The sequence below is a fragment of the Aythya fuligula genome, chromosome 20 (genome assembly GCF_009819795.1).
Source record: "Aythya fuligula isolate bAytFul2 chromosome 20, bAytFul2.pri, whole genome shotgun sequence".
NCBI classification, from domain to species: Eukaryota; Metazoa; Chordata; class Aves; order Anseriformes; family Anatidae; genus Aythya; species Aythya fuligula.
Window position 1 is genome coordinate 1,497,908 of NC_045578.1, and position 24,393 is coordinate 1,522,300.

At 45.3% G+C, this 24,393-nt stretch overlaps 1 protein-coding gene across 1 annotated transcript in view; it reads right to left on the reverse strand.

The window, feature by feature from the left end:
* The window catches only part of GALNT17 (polypeptide N-acetylgalactosaminyltransferase 17), a 212,301-nt gene that overhangs the window by 110,149 nt on the left and 77,759 nt on the right, over window positions 1–24,393 (reverse strand). Inside the window, exons 3-5 of the mRNA XM_032200736.1 lie at window positions 22,382–22,548; window positions 13,698–13,872; window positions 11,378–11,575 (exon numbers count right to left, since the gene is read on the reverse strand). Of these exons, the coding sequence (XP_032056627.1) occupies window positions 11,378–11,575; window positions 13,698–13,872; window positions 22,382–22,548 (540 nt within the window). The remainder of the gene's footprint in view (window positions 1–11,377; window positions 11,576–13,697; window positions 13,873–22,381; window positions 22,549–24,393) is intronic.

Here is a 24,393-nt window from a genome sequence, read left to right on the forward strand (position 1 = left end):
TCATCGCATTCTAAGGTCCAGCTCCAGTCTCACTCAGGGCTGCCACTGGCTTCAACATCCCAAGCAGCCCATGCCCAGAGCCTGCAGCTCTCACACTCTTCTGTTTTTCTGCTTACTGAAAGTTTGCACTGCAAGGAATTCAAGACACTGCTTTTTGGCACCCAGCCTTGCCACACTTAAAGAAAAATTTCTGTCATTACAATAGGAAGAAAAAAAAAAAAAAAAAAAAAAACACAACACTTATTTCCCCTAAAAAAAGAAGCCAGAAACACTAAATCACATGGTCGCTAAATCCCATGTGGAAACAGAGAGTTTATGGAGAATCTCTGCTGAGCTCTCAGAAACCTGTCAGCTGCTCTTTTCTCCCAGGGCTGGACTTGACATGAACATCTACGCTAAACCGGGAGCGCAAGAGAAGGCAATTATAAGGTGCACATCTGTGAAAATGATTGATGGTTTTTCTAATTGCAAAGAAAAATAGAGCAGTGGTGTCGGCGGCAGCGACAGTAACAGAATGGACTATTGCCTCTGCTGACATCAATCTAACACTTAGCAGAGGAAAGACCTCTTTCAAAACACCTCCAAGCAGCGACTTGGGGAAGAATTTACAAGGACTGTCGCATGTGAGCCTCCCTCTCTCCAGGGAGCGAGGAACCTCTCAGGGCCGATCCGGACAGTAGGCTGGGTGCCACAGAGCAGCCCACCCCTCTGCCCAGCCCACAATGTCCCCATCCTGCGGGGCAGAAGCCTCCCTCAGCCTACTTCTCCCATCGGTCAGACAGGCTGGCTGCAGCCACAAAACTTCGAGGTCTTCAGGCACCATGCAAAGCCACCAACAGCTGTTCGCTTAAATAGTTGTTTTTCTTCCTTCTTGATTTATTTTTTCCTGAAAGGAAATCTCATAGACAGAAAGGACAAGGAAATACAAGACGTGCTACACTGACATTTGAGCAGCAATGCTTTGCTATTGGCTTGTGCTGGGCTAACAGAGACTCCACAGCAGATTATCATTCCTGCCTCCATGCCCGTAGCATTAAAGACAGGGCTGAAGAACAGTGGGGACAGGCTGCAGGGCCACTACTCCAGGGCAGACAAGCCCAGAGCAAAGCCCTGCCTCCACCTGTCCCTACAGGCACCCCATTTCTTTGCTTCAACACAGCAGGTCTGAACTAGTTTCCAAAAAAAAAAAAAAAAAAAAAGTGAGTTCACCCAGGCATTAATCAGAGCAAAGCGAGCGCTTGTCAGATCAAGCTAAGAACACCTCCAGCCTGACTGCTCATTAGCAAGTACCCACTCGTCTTCTAAGGATCACAGCAGCTACAAGACAATTGGGATCTGAGAAAGGTGTTCATTAAACACAAAGGTGCCCGGCATAGAAAAAACAGGTTTCCTCAGCCATCATGTCATGGGAGAGGCTCAGCCACAGAGCTAATCAGAGCAAAACCCTGCTCCCAGCCTCCCATACCCCTCAAGGAGCATTTTGCTCTCCCTTGATCATCTTGGGACGGGAAGCAAAGCAGGTTTCCAACTTGGGGACCCCAAAAATCTTAATGAGCAGTGAGGACTTCCACCACCACATCCTCCCTTCATGTGGGATTGAAATACATAAGCTGAAGTGGGGGCTGCTCCCCATGCCGGGGGGAAGCACGGGCAGTGACAACTCAGACCCTCACCAGATCCTTTAGGATCAGCTCAGCTGATGCTCTTCTAGAAAGCTTCTATAGACACTGCTCTTCTACAGCTGCTGCGCTGAAGGGCTCTACAACCCAGCAGTGCTTCTGCAGGCAGCCAGGCAGCAGGCTGTCACTACTTGCAGTAATTTAGAGGTCTTGATGAAAGCTGCATTCTGGAGCCTAAAAAAAAAAAAAAAAAAAAAAAAAAGGCAATTAAAACACATTTGAAAGTGTTTTTATTTCCATATGAATGCAAAAATCTTCAGCAATAACATTGTCTTCCAGTCCTCAGCCTGTTCTTTGAAGGAGCCCAATGTACATAACACACAACTCCATCAAGCACCACAGCGCCTGCCTAGCTGCAGAAGGCAGCAAAGATCAACTTTTCAGTTCTTCTTCCCTGAAGATCAGGGTGGGTGCACCTCTGTGTCTGGGGATGGGAGACCACCGCCCCAGAGTCCCTTGACTCCACAAACCCAAAAGCTTCTTCTCAAAGCCTGAAATACTCTTCACGATTCCAACTTCCAGTGCTTGAAGTCTGCATTTCTCGGATGTGTCACTGTCTGTGAAAAGCGATGGGGACGTGGGGGCTGTGTTCTGGAGACAAGCTGTCTCCTTCAAAGCATGGTGTTCCTCCATCCACAGGACGCGTGCACACAGCCCGCCGTGAAGAACAGCAATGCTTGCTAAAAACTAAATTTGTACCTAACAGTGCTCTCAAAGCTACTGCTTGATCTGGGCTTGAATTGATTGTAAAACAAATCCTCCCAGGAAAAGTCCTGTCTTCAGAGTAAGCAGCAGGAGAGAGCCGGCAGCCAGGACATCCACCACACACACTGTGGAGTCACTCCTCTGCTGCCACCAAATCACCCCCTAACTACAGACACACTCTGACACCTCATCCACTCCCCTTGCTCTCTAGGTAACTTTTACCTTATCAGACGCCCTTCCACATCACCGCGATCCTCAGGTCCCCACAATGGGCCACACTCACCCACGCCACAACCGAGGCAGAGGGCAAGGGGCTGCTGCCCTGCGCGGGGAGGTTTGTGCCCTTGGCCCTGCCCCGCTGCAAAGCCAAACAGCACCACGGCCCCAACAGCAATGCTAGCTCTGACCTCTCCAAGAAGCTAGAAGAAAACAAATTGAAATGCCAAAATTATAAAAAAAGAGAAATTTTCAGAAAATCCCATATAGGCAGGCTCAGCAGTGACCTGAACAGGTGACAGCAGCAACACCACCAGGAACTACCAAAGCTGCCCTTCCCTGGCATTTTCCTCTTGCAAGTTTCCACAGCTGTGTTTGTGCTCTGGAACGAGGGAAGGAAGAGCGGCTACAGCTATCCCAGCTCACCAGCCAGCATGGAAAGCGGGCACTTGCAAATGCCACAGATGGCCAGAACGAGCACACCAAGATGAGGCTGCAGCCTTCTGTGCCGTGCCTGCTAACACAGGTCTAGTGAACAACCCCCAGGACAGGTTCTGGCCATTAAACATGCGATGCTCAGCCTGCTGCCTGCACCCATGCGTACATGCTTTGCAAGCACTGGGAAGGAGACGTAACCTCAAGGTTTCATTTGGGCTCCCCAGCACAGCCCACCAGCAGGGTGGTGCTCTGGGAGGCAGAATTTCTAAAAGCCTCCAGAGATCCCAAGCAGAGGCAGCTGGGAGCTCGCCGGCATCAAACACTTATTGCTCCAACCGATGGGTATGATAATAGGGATCTTTTTTTCCTTTAATTTAAACTATGCCTATTTATGTGCCACTGACTGAAGAGGACAGTGAATTAAAGTGCACATGAAAGAAAATCATAGCCCTCAGCACTCGCTCTCAAACACTCTTTTAAGTTTGTTTGATGAAGGGCTGCTGTGTTTTGTCACTGAGCACGATTGCCTCGATTATCACGTCTTTGTTTTGAATACCCACCTCAGAAGTCATTAAATACTTGCTTCTTAATGAGAAAAGATTGGTTTTAGACAATAAATCACTTAAATGACATCTGCTAAAGAAAAAAGAAATTCAAAGAGCCAAATTCCCCCAACTCCTTTTTGCATATTTTCCCCTCGGTTTCAGATTTAGAGAGAAAAGACGTTTGTATAATCCATCAACAGCAGCTTTCTCCTAGGGGAAGTGTGAACAGACCACAGAAAAGGCTCCACTTGGCTTTGACTTGCAAAACCACTTCATGGACTACTTTGAAACAATTCAGCCAGCGGGATATGAGCACTGTATATTGGTGTTGCCCCAGATTGTTTTGTTTTTATTCATAAGATTATTTCGGTGAAAGCAGGCTGACTGAAGCTTAATTTTACTAGCAATTGTTAAATAATTCAATACCCATCTTTTCTGTCTCTTTAATGCCTCTGAAAAATCAAAACCCTTCACAAATTAAAGGCCAAATCCTGTTTACTCTTTCCTTTTCTAAAGCAACTTTGACATCAATAAAGGCTGTTTTTGTGACTAGGGCTCAGATTAGAAGTTCTGTCAGTGCAAGTATTTATTTATTTTTAAATCAGAAGCATGCTTTTTCTTTTTTCTTCCTTTTAATTAAAACACTTCACTTATGTAAAGACTTAAAAACACAAAGGCAAATTCTTCCAGCGTGGCTAGCCACCTTTCCTCATGGAAATGACTTGTATTAGCATTTTATATCAATAAATGATGACTCCCTTCAGGAGGGAGGATTTGCTCTCCCACCCTCTGCTCACCTCCGCAGAGGACAATCCTGGAGGCTAATTGGCCCTGACCCAGTTATAAAGGCACTTTAGGAAAATTCGCTGTTGACTTTGGTGCCCAAAGAAGGTCTTGAAGCTTTATATGCAAGACTCCTTCAGTTTAGCGGAGCAGTGGTTTCAGTGAAAACAAGCCCCCACTTAAACCTGCACCAAGCTGGTCTGAAGGCTTGGGACTAGAAAGAGAGCTCCCCTCCATCCCAGGAGAAACCCAGCCTCCTCCAGAGCAGCAACCAGCACCCAAACCCTGTTACCTAAAAGTGTACAAAAAAAAAACACCTCTGGATGGTCACTTGGCCAAACTGGCTGTGAGATATGGCATAACAATTCGTGTCAAGAAGATGGTTGATATTAATAAAGAAGGGGGAGATGTGCGAGTGTGGCCATGGGGGTCGGCAAGCCCCATGGTTGATACGATCAGACTCTTAATGATGAGGCCATCAGGAATGTAAAAGAGTTTAGAGGGAACAAAGAAGGGTGATTCAGGAGATACCACGCAGTTGCTTGTTCTCCAGCCATTAAGGCATGGAAGTTGCTGGGTGTTTGCTGTTGCTCTTATATGCAAAGTTGTTTGACCAATGAAGAGTTGTTTTTGAAAAGGACTGCTGTGGGGAGAAGGGTATAAGAGGGGAGCCTGCTCTCAAGATGAAAAAGGCAACACAATATAATGAAGTTATGTCATCAATAAAGAAGCAGGAAAAAGGAATGAATAGGGACCGGCTAGCAGAACGGAGACCAGGATGGGAACAGGCACATTGATCGCCTCATGAAGATAGGTTCGGCCAAACTCAGCAAACCGCTCAAAGCTCGTACTGAAAGTCACTGGAAATAGGTGCACCGGAGCTGGGAAGAAGCTCAAGCTGAGAGAAGTGGACTTGTGCACACAACTGCCCCTGGCTGGTAAGCAGTTGTGCATTATGGGGAATCATACGTCCTTAGGAACAAAGACTGTCCTGGTAACCTTACAGCTTATTCTCCTTATTAACAATCAGACAGTTTATGAGCCTGAAATACGGGACCAAATTGAGGTCAAGGTGCGGGTATGTATAGGCATACTCGGGTTTAGTATGGAAAAGCAATGTTCTGTATGTTTAGAAGGTTCGATATTCATGTGTGCATGTTGGTAGAGCATAGACTCTCCACGCAATCAGCGTTGTTTACTTGCCTTTTATAAATATTACTAAATTCAGATTGAGTTGAGACTTCATTTATAACATGGCCAAGCATGAGCCCACTCAGGTCCATGCATCAAGACTGTGTCACAACACGCTGCTGTCTACAGTGACAACGTTGGCCCCGATGCTCAGAGACTGCAGAAATGTTGATCCGTTCTTCCAGAAGCTTTTCTCTAATTTATAGAAAATTCGCATAGCTTGTGGGGTCCGCTCCCAAACCCTGGTGTTAGGTGGGAACCTCGCCATCCCTGCCAGTGGGGTTTGGATCAAGCCCAGCTCCTGGCTGAGACCAACAGTCGCAATCAAGGACAGTCTTTTAAAAATCATAAATGTTCTGAAATTAGATGTGGCATTAACAAACGTGTACAGCTGGTCAGCACATGGGCTACCATTAACCATCTACATATGCTTAAACCTCAGGTGTGGGAGCTTTATAGTGTTTCAGGCATTGACATAAATCTGTTCATCCTGTAAAACCTGACACTATTACAAATTATTAGACACCCTTCTTTTATGCTCTGTACTAAATTATGTAATGTTAAAAATGACCAGACAGAGAATTCATCAAAAAAAAAAGGCATGACATAAAAAGGCAATCTGAGCTTCGAACCATCCAAAGCTCATAGCAGGTTTCTCACACCACAGGGAATCTCTGTGAAGTCTGAGAGCTTAAAATTAGCACTCTGGTGAAAGTCACTTTGTGCAGTGAGTTGGGGTTCACTTCTCCCCAATACATTTAAAGTCAAAATCAGGAAAGTCAATTAGACCTTTTTTTTTTTTTTTTTTTCCTCTGTGGCTTCAAATCATCACCAAAAAACTCATAACTAAATGGCAAGCCCACACTGATAAAACTAAAAAGGTTTCTGTAAAACTACTTTTGAAGCTGGTAAAATGCTTGATGGTTGTAATTTAATCCAGAGATGGATGACAAAGTTTATTGAGATCAGGATTCTGACCTAAACCTTCTCTTTCCCAGAATATAGGTCCAAGCAAGACTGCCCCAAATTAAAAACTGATGAAAAAAATCCCTCTATGTCTTCTGGTAGGCTGTTTACAAGTTGTCAGAGGCCTCTGTTCTGACCTGTGCCAGCCAGGAGCGGCCTTAATTTTAAAAGTGATATACATGGAAGCGCGAGTCTCCAGCAAGCACACCAAAGACAGCCAGGGTTTGATTTATTCAGATGTTTACATAAGGTGCCTGTACCAGCTCTTCCCAGGAGCACTCACAACCTGTGGCAGTACATCCACACTGATCTCAGACTGGTCTAAGGTTGGCTCCAACATTCACGGAGGACGTGGGGATTTTTGCTATAAACTTGGCAGCAGGATGTCGCTTCCCTGGACAAGCAACTGCAGCAAGTAGAGGGCTTGGAGGGGAATCAGACTTCAAAGATTAGAAAGCATTTGTGTGGTCAACACAGAGCTTTGTTTTCTTTGATCTGCTTATGAAAAGGGGCTTCAGAGACGGATCACCAGAACCATTATTTTATCTTTGTGTTTGATTTAAACTTTATATAAAGCCATTACAGAGCTCTGTAAGTGTTCTGCAGCTGTTGTGACATTCACACACATCCAATCCCTCTAAGCAAACACCTGCACACAAGCATCTTCTCAGACATACCAGGTGAGGTTCCCAAACACAAGTTAGCATTATCACCCCCTGTCTGGCTCTTACGGAAATCAGCTTTCCCTTTGACTTCCAAAGCAGCAACGCCAGAGGAGTGAGAACATTTTACACCTGTCTTTACACAGAAATGGGAACATTCCTGCAGTTCGGAGATGCTAGTTAAAGTCAGGAAGCACTAATTTTTAAGAATATGCAGCGTTTGTACAAACAGCTTCCTAGGGAGCTTGAGATTTTTCAAAAACATAACCCCCAAGAAATAATCCTTGAAACTCTGCCCAGCCCTCACAACATCACCGGCATGTAACAGTCTGCAGCAACTCAGACTTGCTGGAAGCCTTCTAATAAGACTGCCATGCCGAGTACTTGAAAGTTGGTGAAAATACAGCAGTTTAAGCAAGCCTGTCTAGAGTTTTCTAGAGGTTTTGATGTGCTGGTGTAATATGCTGTCCCTGCAAAGGTGCAGATGCAGGAATGTCATCCTAAACATGAAAGCTCACTTGCATCATTCTGCATGATGGGAAAAGGAAAAGTTATTCCTGAGAACTGCTTTATTGCTGTGGATATTTAAAGGTTTGAGCATATCCCGTGTGTACAAAAGCTTCAGGCTGTAACAGCTGCCTGGAAAAAGTCTCAATGGCTAAATTAAAGAGGAAAGAACACACCAATCAATTAAAATAAAGAAAGCACCACGTTTCTGTGCTTGTGAAAGCCATCAGGGGATGATGGCTGCTGTAAGCAGTTAAGGAAGTATCTAGCTGTTTCTGAAAAAATATATGTAAGTATATATAAAATAATAGTAATACCACCACCACAAATCCCTATGGTCTTACTACAAATGAAACACGCCAAGAGTGGGAAACCTCAATGTTATTTGCAGCCTGTGTCCAAAGGGGCAGTTTATAGGGAACACCACAAGCATGTTGGTGAGCTGTAGAACTAGGCACCTTCTCTCTACTCACATGACATTCAATAATCTAAATCCCCTTTTATTTCTTCCATCTCAAACTCGGCATCATTTACGCAACCAGGATGAGAGCTCTCTTTCATAAGTATGTTGCAAGAGCAAATCCATTAGCAGTTGAGGCTGAGATAACAGGTAATTGGGTGGGTTTACTCAAATTATTTTCATCTTTAGGAAAAAGAAACAAACACCACCAGCTTTTCTGTTCTTTTACAATCCATAGCTCTCAAAACCAATTTCCTCCTCACAGTGATCTTAATACTAATTACATGAGCTTTTGCCTTCCAACACCACTAAAGATTAAGTACCACATAAAACAGCCGCAGCCAAGCCTCATCCCAAGTCCAATTTAACCTTCTAGCTGGCTCCCAGCTGGCCCCAGCACACCACGTGCCTGCAAAGATGCCTCTGTCGCCTCTGAAGCCACCCAGGACCCTTCCTTCAGCCTCAACACAGTTAAGGGGGCTTGCTAATTACTACAGCTATTCAGCAATGTTTTTGCCTCCCAGACTGAGCAGATCCACCAGAAAAGTGCAGAAAATGCAAAGCCAGTAAATGCATTATATTCCAAATATTCTACCAGTGTGACCACCAGGGTCACAGCACTCTTGATGGACCCACCAGCCAAGCACCAAGATTCAAGTCTCTTCTCTCTGGAGGCTCATGCGCTCAACTGCCAGTAGGAAAGCATGACACCCTTAATTTCCATGTTCAGGTAAGTGTCCTCATCCTCAAGTCTGCTTAATATGCACTATCTGCTTACTTGGCTTCTTGAAGAGACAAAGATGCAAGAGTGCATTTAATTGTTTTCCTGAATCAGACCCCTGGAGCCATCAATATGTCACATTCATAATTATAAATCATGAGTCTTGCAACTGGAGCGCAATCAGCAGATCTAGCCATAAATCTTCCAGATATCAGCAATTTCTCCAAAGCTGCTTTTTGACAAAACCCGATGCAGCATGAACTAAATGAGTCAAGCAGAAGAAATCGCTGGTGCTGGAGTTCACAGCCCAGCACTGCTGTAGCAGCAGACAGGCTCCATACCCTGAAAAGCCCCCAGAAAATCATGATCTGCCAAGTGGGAAATGAATCTGTCCTGGAGACAGCAAGAAGGCAGATCCCACCCTGGGAATAACCTGCTGCCAGATCAGGTCAACATGCAATTTCACAGCATTCCAAAAGACCTGTTTTGGGCAGGACACAGAAAGCATCAGCTTTCTTCTGTTCTTCCTTGATACGCAGGTTTTCTGGACCCTCAGTAAACATTTATTGAGGACAATAATAACAAAGGACTGGATAAATCTTGGCTACATCTCCTAGTGCAAAGAACTTCCAGATATGTACACACGCATGGATTCCTTTATACATACAAATTAATAACATTTGAACTAGAAAATTCAAATATCTTCACCAGAGCTCATGCTGATGCAGAAAAGGATCTATACGACGACTGTTTAAAATGTCAGTTACTGTCTGCCTCTTCTATGAGGACTGATTTAGACATCATATGTTACGCTGGGCAGAATTTTATCTTCTGGGCAGAAAGTAGTCAGAGGAGGTCCGTAAGCCTGGCAAGGAAAGTCTAGCTGTGAAATGCATGCACAACAGAGTGCTAAGATCGAAGGTGTCTTTGTGTATCAGAATTTTAAATGTTAATAGAAAAAATAGTCCAGGAGATGTATTACAGAATCCAGGTATTATAGCAGTCCTAGTCATTCAAAAAGACTTTCTTTGGGAAAATTATTGGACAGAGCAGCAACCTGGAGCCAGTTTGGGACCAGGCCATATTTTAGATGAGTTTCATGCCATCAGCACTCTGCCTGGATAATTATATCTTGTGAATAATCCATGAGAGAAAATTGCCTCCAAACGTGTTCCCACAGCTGTCTGTCTCTGGTCTCCACTGCTGAATATTTGGTAGGGGCTGTCACACCAGGGCTCACGGGCACGCTGGAGCCTCTGTCTCAGGCAGGGGAATTGCTCTTCAGGCTGCCATAAAACTCGTGCACCACCGATATGAAACAAGCAAAGAAAACCAAGACACGCACACACACATCCCCCAAAAAGGAACAAACTGCCTTTTTCCACTCCCACTCTTATCTTAAAAGGTCACCCTAAAACTAATGTACCTTTGTATATGGTAATTTAAGAATTTCCTCTAATCCCACGCATAATTACATGGAGTACTGCACTGGCATCCCTTTCATACACATACTGTCATGAAGTGCATAGTTTTCATAGCATTATATGACAAAAAAATAACTGTAGTCATTTATTTCTGGTCTGTATGTGGTTACACAACATAATGCAAAGAGACAGTATTTTTCCATTAGCTTTTTGTTGTGGACACTACCCATTTATCTTTCTCATAATCCTTCCCCCAGCGCATGTTAACAACGTTATTTTAGTAAGTTGTTTAATTATTTAACATCACCATGAGGCTACTGGGTCTGGTACAGAAGCTGTTTCCCAGAGCAGGGCACAGAGGCACTGCCCATCCGCCCTGGCTCTTTTTAACTCCTGTGCCCCAATTTCCACGTGCCACAACCCAAAGCAGCAGTGTCTACGTTACATCCCCCATATTTAGGGGCTGTCAAGAGGAAATAACTGAACTCTGCATGCAGCACAACCTCAGCCTCCCACCTACACTGAGCTATTCTCTTCCCAAATGGACTTGTCCCATACCTAAAGCCTGAAGGGGTTGGGGCAACATTTCAGAGCTGCCGACCATGCAGGCCTCTCAGCATTGGAACAAGCTAAGATTTATTTTTATAAAGTTTGCCTGGAAAGGAAATGCACTTTTTATTCAAGAAAACACGGTGCCATATTTCATGAATTCACACTTAGTTCATTATACAGGAATAATCACCTCATTCCTTATGATTTGCAAAAACTTAATGCTATAATTGAAGTAAAGCGACTGTCGAATGCAGTTAAACATAAAACCGTATAGATCTACACAGCTCCTATACCCCCCTGTGTTTCTGCACATCGTTACCAAATAACACCACTTCCCAAAGCACTCCAGCAAAAACCCTCCCTGGCTTGGGTTTGTGTTACAGCCCAACAGGCAGCCTCTCTGAGCTGCCTCCTGTTACCATTCGATATCCAGTCTCTATAAGCTGGCTTTCTCATTTTATCTTTCCCCATTTTGCCCCGTCACACCTCACTGACAGAACTGGAATGGTCCCCAGCTCTGTGACGTACCTGATGGGCAGTGAGGGGTCCCCAGCGTCCCACCAGTCCTTGGGGGGGCTGATGTACATGCACCACAGCTCCCAGCTGTACCCATGGGCAGAGTTCTCGTAGCGCTGCACCTCAAAGTTGTCCTGCTTGATGTTGTCGATGGAGGGAAGAATGACCCTTCTTCGATTCTCCTGAATTCGCGAGAGTACTGGCTCAGCCCTGGGTGGTAAAAAGAAGCAAAGTACAGGAAGAGACCATTAATTTCTCCCCAGTTTGTACACACTGTTGCTTTTCTACAGCTTGTACACTTAAATGAGGATGAGGAAATGTGTCTTGTCACTGTTCAGTAACTAAAAGGGAATTTCGTGGACCCCTCTCTGCTGTCATTCACAAGTGGCATCCTGCCTTCAAAGAGATATAGCAAAACCCACCCAGTGGGGGTCGGTGACCAACACGAGGCCCCTCGCAGCGCCAGCGAGCAGTCCTGGACTGCAGTGCACTACCCCTGTCCTACTGATCCACTCGCCTCTGCTTCTATCAGCACAGAAATTGTGCTCGGAGACAATGCATTTACACCGCCAGGATTAAAAAGTTATTCCTGAAAGGCTTGCCAAGCTTTGTCAGCCACAAGGGAGATGCAGCGAGAGGTTTCAGCACTTGCATTTGATGGGATTTCCTGCCTGGACGCATCCCTTGCGTGGGCCTGCAATCGGAGTACACAGATGCAGCCCTGCATGTTTGGGGAGTTTTAGCACTCTCCTACACAACTGACTACTTCTATGAAAATTCATGGACAAGCTGAGGCTATCAGCGCAAGGAAAAAATGATTTTCACAAACTAAGGCATTAAGCTGTTGAAATGAATTAAACCTCTAAAACTACAACTTATCTCTTCCTGCAGAGCCAGTACACCATGTTTTCTCTGGTATGCTGGTTTAAAAAAGCATTATTAAAGAGTAATTCCATATTCAGAACTTTTTAAATTTCAAAATTTCTTTATTTTTTAAACGGAGCTTTCCTGATACTGCTACTAAAGTAGCAAAGAAATCAGCCAAACCATTACCTAAGGGCCAGACTTGCAGTATGGACTGATGCAACAGCCAGGAAAGGCTCTGAAAAAGTGGTCACTTTCCACAGAAGAAATAGACACTTTCCATAGAAGAAATATGGACCATCAAAAGAGACAGGTGAGGAGAAGGCTCAAGAAAAAGGCTCTATAGCTACAAAATTCATCTTGGGGACATGCAAATGTGCCCAGAGCAGGGGTATGCTCAGCCTCACCTCGGCAGCCCAAGAACCAGTGACAGAGCAGGTCTGGTCTGCCAACACAAGGAACAACTTCCACTCTTGGTGCCTCCAGCAATAGCAGCAGGTACAAAATATCAGAGAGCCATGCCCATGCTGCAGAAATGCTCCCTCTCTATCCCTAGAAAAGATGTTTCAAGAGCTCAGTAAATTGTAGCTTCCTCTGTATAGCAATAAAATTCGGTGTGAAGACTTAGTGACCTTGAAAGGAACGTTTAGCTGGGAATACAGATATCAACATAAGAAACAACTCCTAAATACACTCTTCACATGTGCTGTTGTTATGAAAAATCCCGTAACTGCACAGAATTCTTTGTTGATGTTAAAGCCTTTTTCTAGTGGATGTTGCTCTCTGGTCAAATTAGACGTAAGTTAGTAGCTTCTACCTCCAGTTCTCTAAACTTGGACCATTTATTTTTTATACTTTGTTAGAGAGAAAAACCACTCTCAGTTTCTTCTCATGATTTAGATTCACAGAAGCTTAAACCACTTGAACTCAAATGTTTTGAATCTCTCCAAAAAAAGTCCATATGAAATACACCTTTCGCTGCTTCTGCGCCTCTGCACTTATTCTTTGCTGCAGAAGAAACAAATCAATCTAAAACATCAGCCTTCCCCAGTGGGATCCAGCTGCAAAGGGCAAGAATGCGGGAAATGCTTTCTCTTTCAATCCCTTGCTGTCTGCTTTTTTTTTTTTTTTTTTTTTAAACTTAAAGTACTTTGGGCTAAGAGAACAGGAAATCTACCTGAATCTACCCGAAAAACAAACTAGAGTGGATGGGGGGGGGGGGGGGGGGGGGGGGGGGAGGAGTGTCCATCAAAGGGGGGAATAGGAAATGATTAGAGAAAACAAGAGCAAGGAAAGATATTCCTTATGTCATCTCAACGTATCTCATCAGTGGCCATTTGGTACAGAAAGCCAAGATTAATAAGCCAGGGGTTTTCACACACATCCTTACAGAAGGACAGACCACCCTACATGGCAGCGGACACCCCGTGCACACACACTAACAGGGACCCCGAGGTCGAGCACCTACCAGCCAGCCGTGAACTCCACGTGGGCATCAAAAAATCCAGTGACCTGGCCCGTGGCAGCCTTCCAGCCCTCGATGCGTGCACGGATCAGGCCCTCCCTCTTCTGGTTGCGCACCACCTTCACCAGCCCCGGGTATCGTTTGTTGACATATTCCTCCAGCGGCGCCTTCAGTTCCTCTAGAGGAGAAGTACCAGAGAGCCCGTTGTAAAGGCACAACAGTTTTCACCTGAAACCAGCCGGCTGTACTGACGGATACCAGTGTGACTTACTGGAACCAGACACCACCCCTGGAAGGGACGTAATTATTGGTAACTAAGATTCAGTCAACGCTGCCTTGCAAGAGACCACTTTCACAGACCTGACTTTGGACTGACCTTGATAGGATTAGAGACATTTTGGCTTTATACAAAAGAGCCTCAGAACCATGTATCTTATGTTCATTGGGAACTGCAGATCATGTACTTATGCTGCCTATGCCTGTACACGGCTGTGGCTGAGAACAACATGGATTTCTCCGTCTGCAGTTATGACCAGCATCAAACTTCTCTGTACTTACAAGTTGTCAGCGGAGCACAAACAACACTCTGGGTTTTTGAGGGTGAAAGCATATGAAGGGTTGCATGCAATAAGTGGAAAATACCAGTATATTTTCTCAACAATTTGGAAAAGCGTCCAAAATTTCAACTGCCCCATTTGAGAATCTTTGAGATTCTCAGACTAAGATTTAGTTTCAGTTCATAAGACTGGAAACCATCCCATGTACGGGCACAACGCGTTAACCTGTCACGTGCACCCTTCCACCTTTTGAAACACTCTGCCCAACACTTAAAACAAACAAATAAATACCAATTTCCAACAGATGTGCCCCACTACACACGTACTGCAGTGAGAAGAGCCACCAGCCTCCCGTTACAGAAGCCACATTCTGTGCCTGGCTTTTCTAGTGCTCTGCCTTGGTCCTTTTACCCCCTGGTCAGTTCATACCCCTCACATACACTCCCTTTTCCAGAGGAAAAAAAAAAAAAAAAAAAAAAAAAGATCACCAGATCACCACTAACATAATCCACAGGTTATAGCAACAAAGTGGTTCCTACGTGAAGAAAACAGCAGTGGAGAGCAGAAAAGTAAACACTAAGTCCCATCTGTTGGGCTTAGCTCGAGATTGCATCAAAGGATATGGGATCCTCTCTTCCCTTTCCCTCCACGCCTTCTGCCAAGTAAATAAAATGTGCTTTCTTCAAACCGCCTTTTTGGGATGGTTCCCCTCACATACCAATTTCTCCAAAGTCTCATTTCTCTTTTATGCTGAAATGGGAATAAAAAGAATAAAGCAAATGAGCCCCTTCCTCAACTCAGTGCATCTGCATCACATACATACATAACTCAGCAACTTCCATTTCATGCTGAGCTACTCAGAGAAAAACCAATGTTTTATGGAGACAACAACTCTTCTGAATGGTTTTAAGGAGACAGGGACATTGGCATATGAAACTCCACAAGTCCAGTACCAGCCTTTCACCTGTTTTGTCATTAATACTGCAGACCACAGCATTATAATAGATTGAACAATTAAAACACATTTTAAAAAATTGAAGTTCTAAGCTTACCCCGTTGATGGGAAACAGGAAAAACATTCATGAGCAGCTTGAAGGAGAGTGTAGCTCTAGTGAGCCAGGAAGAACTGTAACTTTACCTCCTGAGTGTGGTGACAGGTGGAGCCTGGGAGGTGCCTACCCCATGGTGCTGTGTAATGGGCAGAAACCCCCAGGGGAGCCACAGCTGCATCCTCCTCCTGCCTGAAGGGGTGCTGGGTGCCAACAGGTACAGAGCACACAGGCCAGTTCAGCACAGCTGTGCACGTGTCAAACATCACAAGGCTGGACCCCCTGTGACCAGGAAGGGATGCTGAAGATGTTTGGGACTGAGCATCATTTTAACCTTGCACCTCCATCAGCAGAGGTCAGAGTTGCCCTCCCCTGCCCACAACAAGTATCCCTAAGGGACTGCTTCTCAAGTGGAGAAATGCTTGGAGACAAAAGCTTTAACCAGACATGGGAAACGTGGCATCTCTTTGTGCTATAGGCCTCCTGCACAACCTGGCACAGATTTCTGGGCTAGTTCCCCTGCTTCCCTCTCATTTTGCCTCAGCACTTGCCTTCTTGGACAAGAATTTGCTTTTCTCATGTGCCTGTGTAAGCCCTCACGACAGGACGGCTGCACACCTGTGTTAGCCTCAGGCAGCCTCTCACACTTGTGAGCAGCTCTGCGGGAGGAGGGCACGTTGCACAGTAGGCAATGAGCATGTGGCACATCTGCCTCGGTATGAGGAGGTATCTCCCCAGCATCCAGCCAGCAGGGTGGGCTTTGGATGTTGTTTCTCAGCACGTGCAGAAGTTCAGGTGTGAAAAAAACAGTATCAGGGACGACGCGTGAAATCCCACTCTCTGGGAATGCTCTGCAAAATTCCCATTTGAGTATCAAGTCATCCCTGCAGGACTGACATGGCTGTGCTGAAAAGCATCAACAGCAACACTGCTGAAAATTAGCATGTCCACAAGATACTGCACCAATGACAATTTTAGCATGACATCCAGCTCAGAAACACCACTGCTTCATTCCTCCTAATCAAAAGAGTGTCTAAGCAGCCCACGAACCCATGAGATATCTGTATGGGTGGATCTACAGGGGCTACATCTGTCAATGTGATCCCAGCTGAGCACTGCAATGGAAGTTGGATACCCCTTTCTCTTATATATCTCATGGCATCCCATGCATCCTTCACAGATGCCTACCTGGGCCATCCTTCACAACACACCCACATCATTCCTGAATCTCAGTTGTTACAGATGCAATCAATACTTGCACATGGAGGCATTTGTGAACATTTGGTCTTTGCCATTGCACAAGCCACTTACGGGAAAGATTTGCAGAAAGAAACCATACTGAAAATGCCAGGAGGTTCAATTTCAATCCTCCCTTTTGTTCTCCATCTGTCTGTATTGATCTTCACTGAAGGGCGAGTCCAAGAAAGTAGAATCCAATAGACCTGTTGCTCTATTAAAAAAGCTCAGCTGTCAGCCATAATGACTTATGTTACGTATTGCAAAGTATTTTGTCACCTACATGAGCTTTCTGGGAAATAGGCCTGCCAGAGAAATTGAACCACCTGATGCCACTAGAAGTGACTATGCCATGGACATTAGCCCTGAAACAACTGAAGGAACATCCACTGCTCCATGTTCCATGCTGCTAATCCTGTCCCCAGTAAAGCCCCCAGAACCAACGGTGGGAACTACCCAGTGGCACAGAAAGAAAGGAGCAAAGACCAAGGCCTAGGGAGTGGACCATGTGTCCTCTATGCCCCTAAGGAAAACACAGGAGTGTTTGCAAGGCTGAGCCAGGTGGGAAAAGTCCACAGAGCCTAAGGCTGTTATCAGAAACTGCAGGCTGGGGGACACCCGGGTCGGAGCTGGGAATGCTCCAGTGCCATGGGAACACCAGCACTCCCTTCTGCCCCGCGCTCTCGCTTGCCTGAAACGCTGAAGCTATTGTGGGCTGGAATCCTACAGCAACCTACAAAAGAAACTCCTTCAGTGGTCAATAAATGAAGGTGCAAATTTTGGCAGTGAGACTCACATCCAGGCGAGTCTCTGAAGCTTTCAATGTTTGCATGTAAATATTCAATATGAAACTGTGAAAAGGGAGTAGGTGTGTGAACCAATTCTTGGATGGAGATAGAGGCCAAGCTGGTCCCACAAAGTGCCTTCAGATCTTAACTTTATGGCTGACTAAAGCCAAAGAAATAGGGACAAACCAACAAGGCTTGCTGCTCCCCTCCCACCTCAGCAGGGACTGAAAGCCTGAGTCCTGATTGTCAGTGGGATGGCACCAGGTCAGCTGCAATTAAACAATCTATCTTCAGGTTTGAGCAACTAGAATAATTAGGCCAATATCTAGGAAAAGCTAAGACTCAGCTTCTTGCAAGTCTGTTAAAAACTGACCTCAACACACATGCACACACACTGCAAGCGAGCCAGCTCCTGGGAGAGCGCACACAAACCACGGCTGTTGGTGTTGAAACCAGCTGCAAAACCAGACAGTGATACATCAAGTCACCAATAATACTTCACACGGAGGCAAATTACAACCGCTAGCATGTGTACCTGGGTGTAGTCAGCTACTCTAAGCAGACTTTTATTCAAAGGTTTTCTTTTATACCAGAAGGTTTGCTTTTCAAAGAGATATTATCCCAGATTAAAAACATTAGAAGGCAGACAGCAAAAAAAAACAGGTGTTGATTAAGCAACAGACTCAGACAAAGTGTGCAACTGTGAGATAACGCAGCATCTCAGGGGCATGCTGCTGCATCCCTCCAACAACCTACGAAACATGTTATCACTCAGAAACACAACCTGTGCACTCACTTTGTAATTACACCCCTACAACAAACACAAACAAAAGCAACCTCCAAAAAAAGTCTTTACAAAGTATAACGTGCAGCTCTAGGTGGAAAAGGACTCAAACTACAACTCCCCAAGCTTCTTCCTTGACGAAGGGATTTTCTTCCAGTTACAATACGTTCTTATCTTTTATCTATTTACAGCTCAGATAGGAAGAATCAGAACATCCACATCTATTAACTTTTAATCTCTCACTGCATACTTTTAAGTTATGCAGTGTTGTTGTACAAATCACATTACAACAAAGCTGAGGGCAAAAAGCGTCTACGGAGCCTTCAGGAGCAGTTTGTTCCAGTCTGAAACTGCCAAACACCAAGAGGCTTTGCTCCCATCTCTGTAAGCATTCAGTGGGCTGCCTGAAGGGCAGACGCCAGACCGAGGTGCGCAGAGTACACACATCTCACCTCCATCCCTGCAACTAATTTTAAAACTTGAAGCTGACTTGAAAATCCCAGGGGTCTTTTAACACTTGGGTTGGGAAAACATGTTACTCTTACATTACCTATACATATTCCCAACCTCTATTTCCTCTTTATGTTTGTGAGAAGTATTTCCTAGCAAAAACTGCACCAGAACCCCGCATCCCCCCGGCTTGCAGCCCGCAGCCACAGGTTCTCGTAAGTCTTCAGTGACTTGCCCAGAGGTTGCTCCTAGGAGCCCACCTGGTTTTAATATTCCTACTGCTTTTGAGACCCCACTCTCTGAAGGTCAGTCTCCTGCCTGGTGTACAAAACAGAGCCCAAAGGCTTTGTGACAAGCCGTACACCCACAGAAGCCACCCCTCAAACAGACACAGCTGCTCACCAAAAGGCTCCAGTAACTCCTCACCTCGTTCAATGGAAGCCACCCGCATGCAATCCCACCCCTGCTGCTTGGCACTAGCACTTGCTTCTCCAGGAGCCATCGCTAAATCTTACAGCTTATGAGAATCTATTTTCCTGTAATTATTTTCCTATTGAAGATAAATCCATGTATTACAATGATTTTGTTTGCAATATCCGAAGTATGAACTGCAAGATGTTGCTATTGCTGCTCACAATTATTTCCTACCATTAGTGTGAACTATGTGACAACGTTATTGCCATTAATAATTTTTTGCTGTCATTGAAACTCCTTGAAGATGCAGACAATGAACGCATAGGTCCAAGAGATATGTATTTGTTTGCATCATTTCTTTTACAGGAGAAAACTAGACTATTATACGCTTGGGATGAGCTCTCCATAAACATCTGCCAGGTTACCTCATTATCTTCCTCAAATCCCTCCTTAAAAATCTCATTTGTCATGATGCCTACAAAGACAACAGCGTAGTGCTGACATTATTAACTAACCCTACTGGCTAACAGCATCGCCTGGTTCCCTCAAACTGTTCCCTACTCCCATTCTCCTTTTATACTTCCCCAGGAAGGTCTGTAAGGACAGAACCACCTTGGTGCTCACATTCTGTCAAACCCTGCTCTTTCACAAGGGACTCTGGATGCTCACACTCCTGATGCGGTCAATGCACCCTCTTGGTGGGATGCACAGAGCATGCAACCACCGTGTATAAGGAGGTTGGCTTTTCCTAGCTCCCGCACACATTGTAGGCATTTCTGCTCCCTCAGTGTAGCTCCTCTACCTGCATCTCCCTCCCCAGCCAGGTGGGTGCCACAAGGCACTCTGGCACAACCCAAGCACCTTGGTCAGCCCGGCTAAAACAGGCACAAAGAGGAAATCCCACAGCTGTGAGTGCTCGAGCACACACCAGGCTTTAGCCACCATCGTGGTGCTGTCCTGTCAACACCCTGCCACCACCCAGCCCCACCACCAAAGCCCCCCCAGCACTGCCAAGCCCTTGCAGCAAGCCGCCAGGGAAAACATTGGCTTGCAATCTCAGTGGTGGATAAAGAGATTTCATTCCACATCCTCAACACCAGCTGCAGTCTCAGCTTACTCAGGGGATGAAGCTTTTTGAAAGCATTCATTTCACTGTCTCATGTCTTTCATGAGTGTCTCCAGAGTCCTTGACTCAATATTAGTGCTGCATACTGAATGGCTGGTGGAGGCTGTTCAGAAACATATTTCTTTGTGCATAGCAGTGGGTACAAAAGCTCAGTAATTATCACCAAGGGGTTCTCTAATAAAGAGAGCTCTTCTCTTCACCCCATTGGCATGGTTCAGTTTTGAGTAGCAGCATCTCATTTTGGTATTTCAAACTGGGCAATGCTAAATACTGCAATAACAGGTCACCTGTGTTTCCTCTTCACTATTTGAATTGTTCCAGCTCTGAAACCCCACAGCTTCACTGGTGTGCATCACCCTAGCTTCTGCACTAGAGCTGCTGTGATTTCCATCAGCTGTGGAGCTGGCCTCCTGTTTCTTCTACTAGTAATTATAATTCATCAGCTTTCTATGGTGCTCATTACTGTGGGATTTGAGTGCCTATTTTTGCAGGCTTGAGTAGCTTGCTGTGTACCATCTCATCTCACTGCAGACAGACGAGTAACCTCTCAGACTCCCTGTTCTTCCCTTCTCATCACAGAATCCACAGCCCATGACTATTATTTTTTTAAATAATATTGGAAGCGTGCAATGTAAATGAAGGTGGCAGTAATCGAAGTGACAACCATTTGCTGATCTTCGTGAAATTTTAACTGCTCAAGTGATACCAACTGCACACTGGAAGAACAGATCTGGGAAGAATTCAAGTCTGAAAATGCTTCCATGTGACATTTAACCTCTGGAAAATTTGCGTTATCAAAAGCCAGAAGGGAAGGCATTTCGACGGTGAGATTGCAAGAAGGTTGAACCAAAACACGAGTATCTAACACAGGAAACCTAACATCTTCCTCCACATTTTTTCATGGCCTGTCTTACATGGGTCTGTATTGGGTTTACGTGGCCAGGTTTTGGTAGCAGGGAGGCTGCAGGGGTGGCTTCTGCAATAAGAGCCCAGAAACTGCCCCATGTTAGATAAGGGCCAGTTTCATCTGGCTCTAAAGGGACCAGAGATGAGCCAGTGAGCAAGGCTGGTTGCGCCTCTCTGAGAGCAGATTTAAGAAAGGGCAAAAGAAAACTGCAGTGCAACAACAGCTGGGAAGCAAGGAGTAAGAGCCAGCCCTGCAGCCCCCAAGGTCAGTGCAGCAGGAGGTGCTCTAGGCACGCAGTAGAAATTCCCCTGCAGCCTGTGGAGAGGCCCCTGGTGGAGCAGGCTGTCCCCCTGCAGCCCATGGGTCCCACGTGGAGCAGATCTCCACACTGCAGCCTGTGGAGGAGCCCCCGGTGGAGCAGGTGGATGTGGCCTGGAGGAGGCTGCGGCCCATGGAGAGCCCCCGCAGGAGCAGGCCTCAGGCTGGAGCTGCAGCCCGTGGAGAGGAGCCCATGCAGGAGCAGGGGCCTATAATCACCCTATGATGAGCCTGTTTTGTCTGTGACAGTAACTGGTGAGTGATCTCCATGTTCTTATTCCAACCTGTGAGCCCTGTTTTTCTTCCCCATCATATTTTCTTCCCCTTTCCCTTTGAGGAGGGAGAGTGAGAGCGCAGTTGTGATGGAGCTCAGCTTCCCAGATGAGTAAAACCATTACAGGGCTTAGTGTGTTCATTCCCTCCTCTTTACTCATCTTTCTCACATCAGAAATATAACATCTCTGCAGCGTCCTCTGTAGAGGAAGCAGCATCTCTGCAGATCCCAGACTTTTAAAAAATAATTAAATAAAAAAAGACAGTTTGGGACTTGATTTTACTGATAAGGAAACTGAGGCACACAGAGGGGAAGATGTCTTGTTTAATACCACTGTGAGGAGCCAAAGCAGAAATAAGACATGGTCTCCAGGGTCTTGTCCCTTGGCTCCATGGTAAGCATTTAGAGGTGTACTGCTGCAACAACCCAGGTGTTGCGAGTGGAAATAAATATACACCTGAAACCAGAACTGGTGGATGCTACTGTGAATACAGAGTTAAGGTCACACCCTGCGTTTTTTATAGCCTTCTAGTTTTCAACAATGCTTCCAATTAAAAGTTATTTCAGATTTTAACTTCAGTTTGATCCCATTGCTTTTTTGCTACAAAAGCTGGAGAAACAGGGCAGGGTAGAACCGGTGTGCTAGCTAGCACCCACATCGTATCAGGCCACATGCCTCCCTGCAGCATCACCACTGCCAAAGGAAACAACTCCTCCATGAGATTTGAAGAAGTTAAACACCCTCCTGAGGGTTTTGGAGATCCAAGATCCCAGCACTACTAACCTTCATCACTGTTGTCATCCACAAGGATAATCTCCTTCAGCAGGTGAGCTGGTGTATGATTAACAGCGCTGTGCACCGACCGCAGGATAACCGACAGTGCTTCGTTCACAAAGATGAAGATAATGGAGATCTGGGGTAGGTCCTTGCCGTATTTCAGCTCTTTGCACCTGCAGCACAAAGGAGAAAAAGAGAAAGACGGGGTTAGCAGAGCATACGCTGCAGCACTTAGAGCTAGGCACATGTTTAATACATGGCGAGGACGAGGGCCAACACTACATTGCTTTGCACAATGTGTGTGTTAGTGCCTGGGCATAACTTCAGCAGTGCTCTCCAGGAAGACAGCAGTGACAGAGCATCCTCTGGGCTGGGAGAGCACCAAGGGCAGGGTGCAAAGCCACAGTTCACTTAATTCAGGTTGCATTTGTGTGTCCATGCATGTCTGTAGGCACATAACAACAGGCAGCTGCTAGACCAGAGAAAGTCTTTCCTCATTTAAAGAGAAACCTCACCTTCCTGTTCTGTGCTAAGATTAAACAGCTGCTCAGAAGTTAGTTTTGTTCTTAAACCACACTTGTGAATTTTCTTCCCATTTGCCTTGGAATGAAATGAATACAAAATGACCCTTGGTTAAATAGTTTTAGTAATGTTTTAACTCTCTTTATAGATTCTTCTGAATACATTTCAGTCTCTGGAGTATCCCAGCAGAGCACTGCTGTGAATTGGTGTCTTTGTACTTCGCAGCCACTGTAAGTTAAAAACAAAGATTTGCAATCATTTCTTTGGGTTACAGGAGTAACTGCTTAACTCGAGCTTCATTTTGGTGGCTAGGCATCTGCTCAGGCACATTTCTGCGTATCAGAGCCAGAGAGAAGTGGAAGGTGTTCCCATATCACCTACCAGCCAGCTTCATCCCTGGCAAGCAGCAGGTTTATGTTATGTGCGTACACCAGGCATCACAACCGAGGACATACATGGAGCAGAATTGTGGCAGCTCTAAGGAGAAGAGATCTTTCAGGTAACCCAGAGCTCTCTGAGGAGTACATGCAGTTCCCAATGAGATGCAGATGAAGTTTTATGCCACGCTTCACCCTAAATAAAAGCCTAGCCTTAATTAAGCACTTGCAGAAAGCAAACAGGTGATCTTTAACTACTTTGAGCAACTTAAATTCTCCATCTTTCCCTGTAATAAATACATGCAAAGGAAGAACAAGAAAACGAGCCTTGCTGCTCCCTCTTCCCATTCATGCTGGATTAGACATGCAACATTAGCAGAGTTCGTAGAATTACAATGAGCGTTTACCAAGTAAATCCTGCCCTGATAAGCAAAGAAAGAACAAATGCAGGAACGATATCCAGGCGTAGCTTCAAGCTCATTGACTCGCCAACAACGACTCTGTATTTAATTGTACTGGGCGTTTCTTAGGCAACTGCAGGCATTCTTTAGACTCCAAAATGAGATGCTAAAGACGAAGATTTTAACAGAAGCATGGTTCTTTATGAATCTTTAGTTAAACAACTATGCTGGATGAAAACAAGGATGTATTTCCTGATTTAACTGTTGCATACCCTAAAGCAATCCAAGCTCTCTACAAACAAGAACGTACTGAATGCCAAAAAGTATCTTCCAAGAAGCAGATCTCTCTTTAAAAAGAATGAACAGTCACAATGGGGCAATTCTGTAATCCTTGCACAAAAGTTGAACTGAACAGACTATGAGATTAAAAATCTGCTTTCTGTATATGTTGACACCTGCTAAACTGAAGGAATAGTGGTCATGGGATCAAAAGTATTTCCTTTTAACAACTGCACACCTCTGAAAAGCCTCCCCCCGGTGCACACTTCTGGGGAACAAAGAACTCAGTTTGTGATCAAAGTGGTTTGGAGGAAAATTCACACCGAGCCCTATGAGGTTCATGTGCTGATGATTTGCATTCACCCTGCACTCCTCTTATCTCTGTTCTCCTCACCTGGTTGCTAAGGACAGGCAAGCAAAGATATGGGGAGAAGAGATA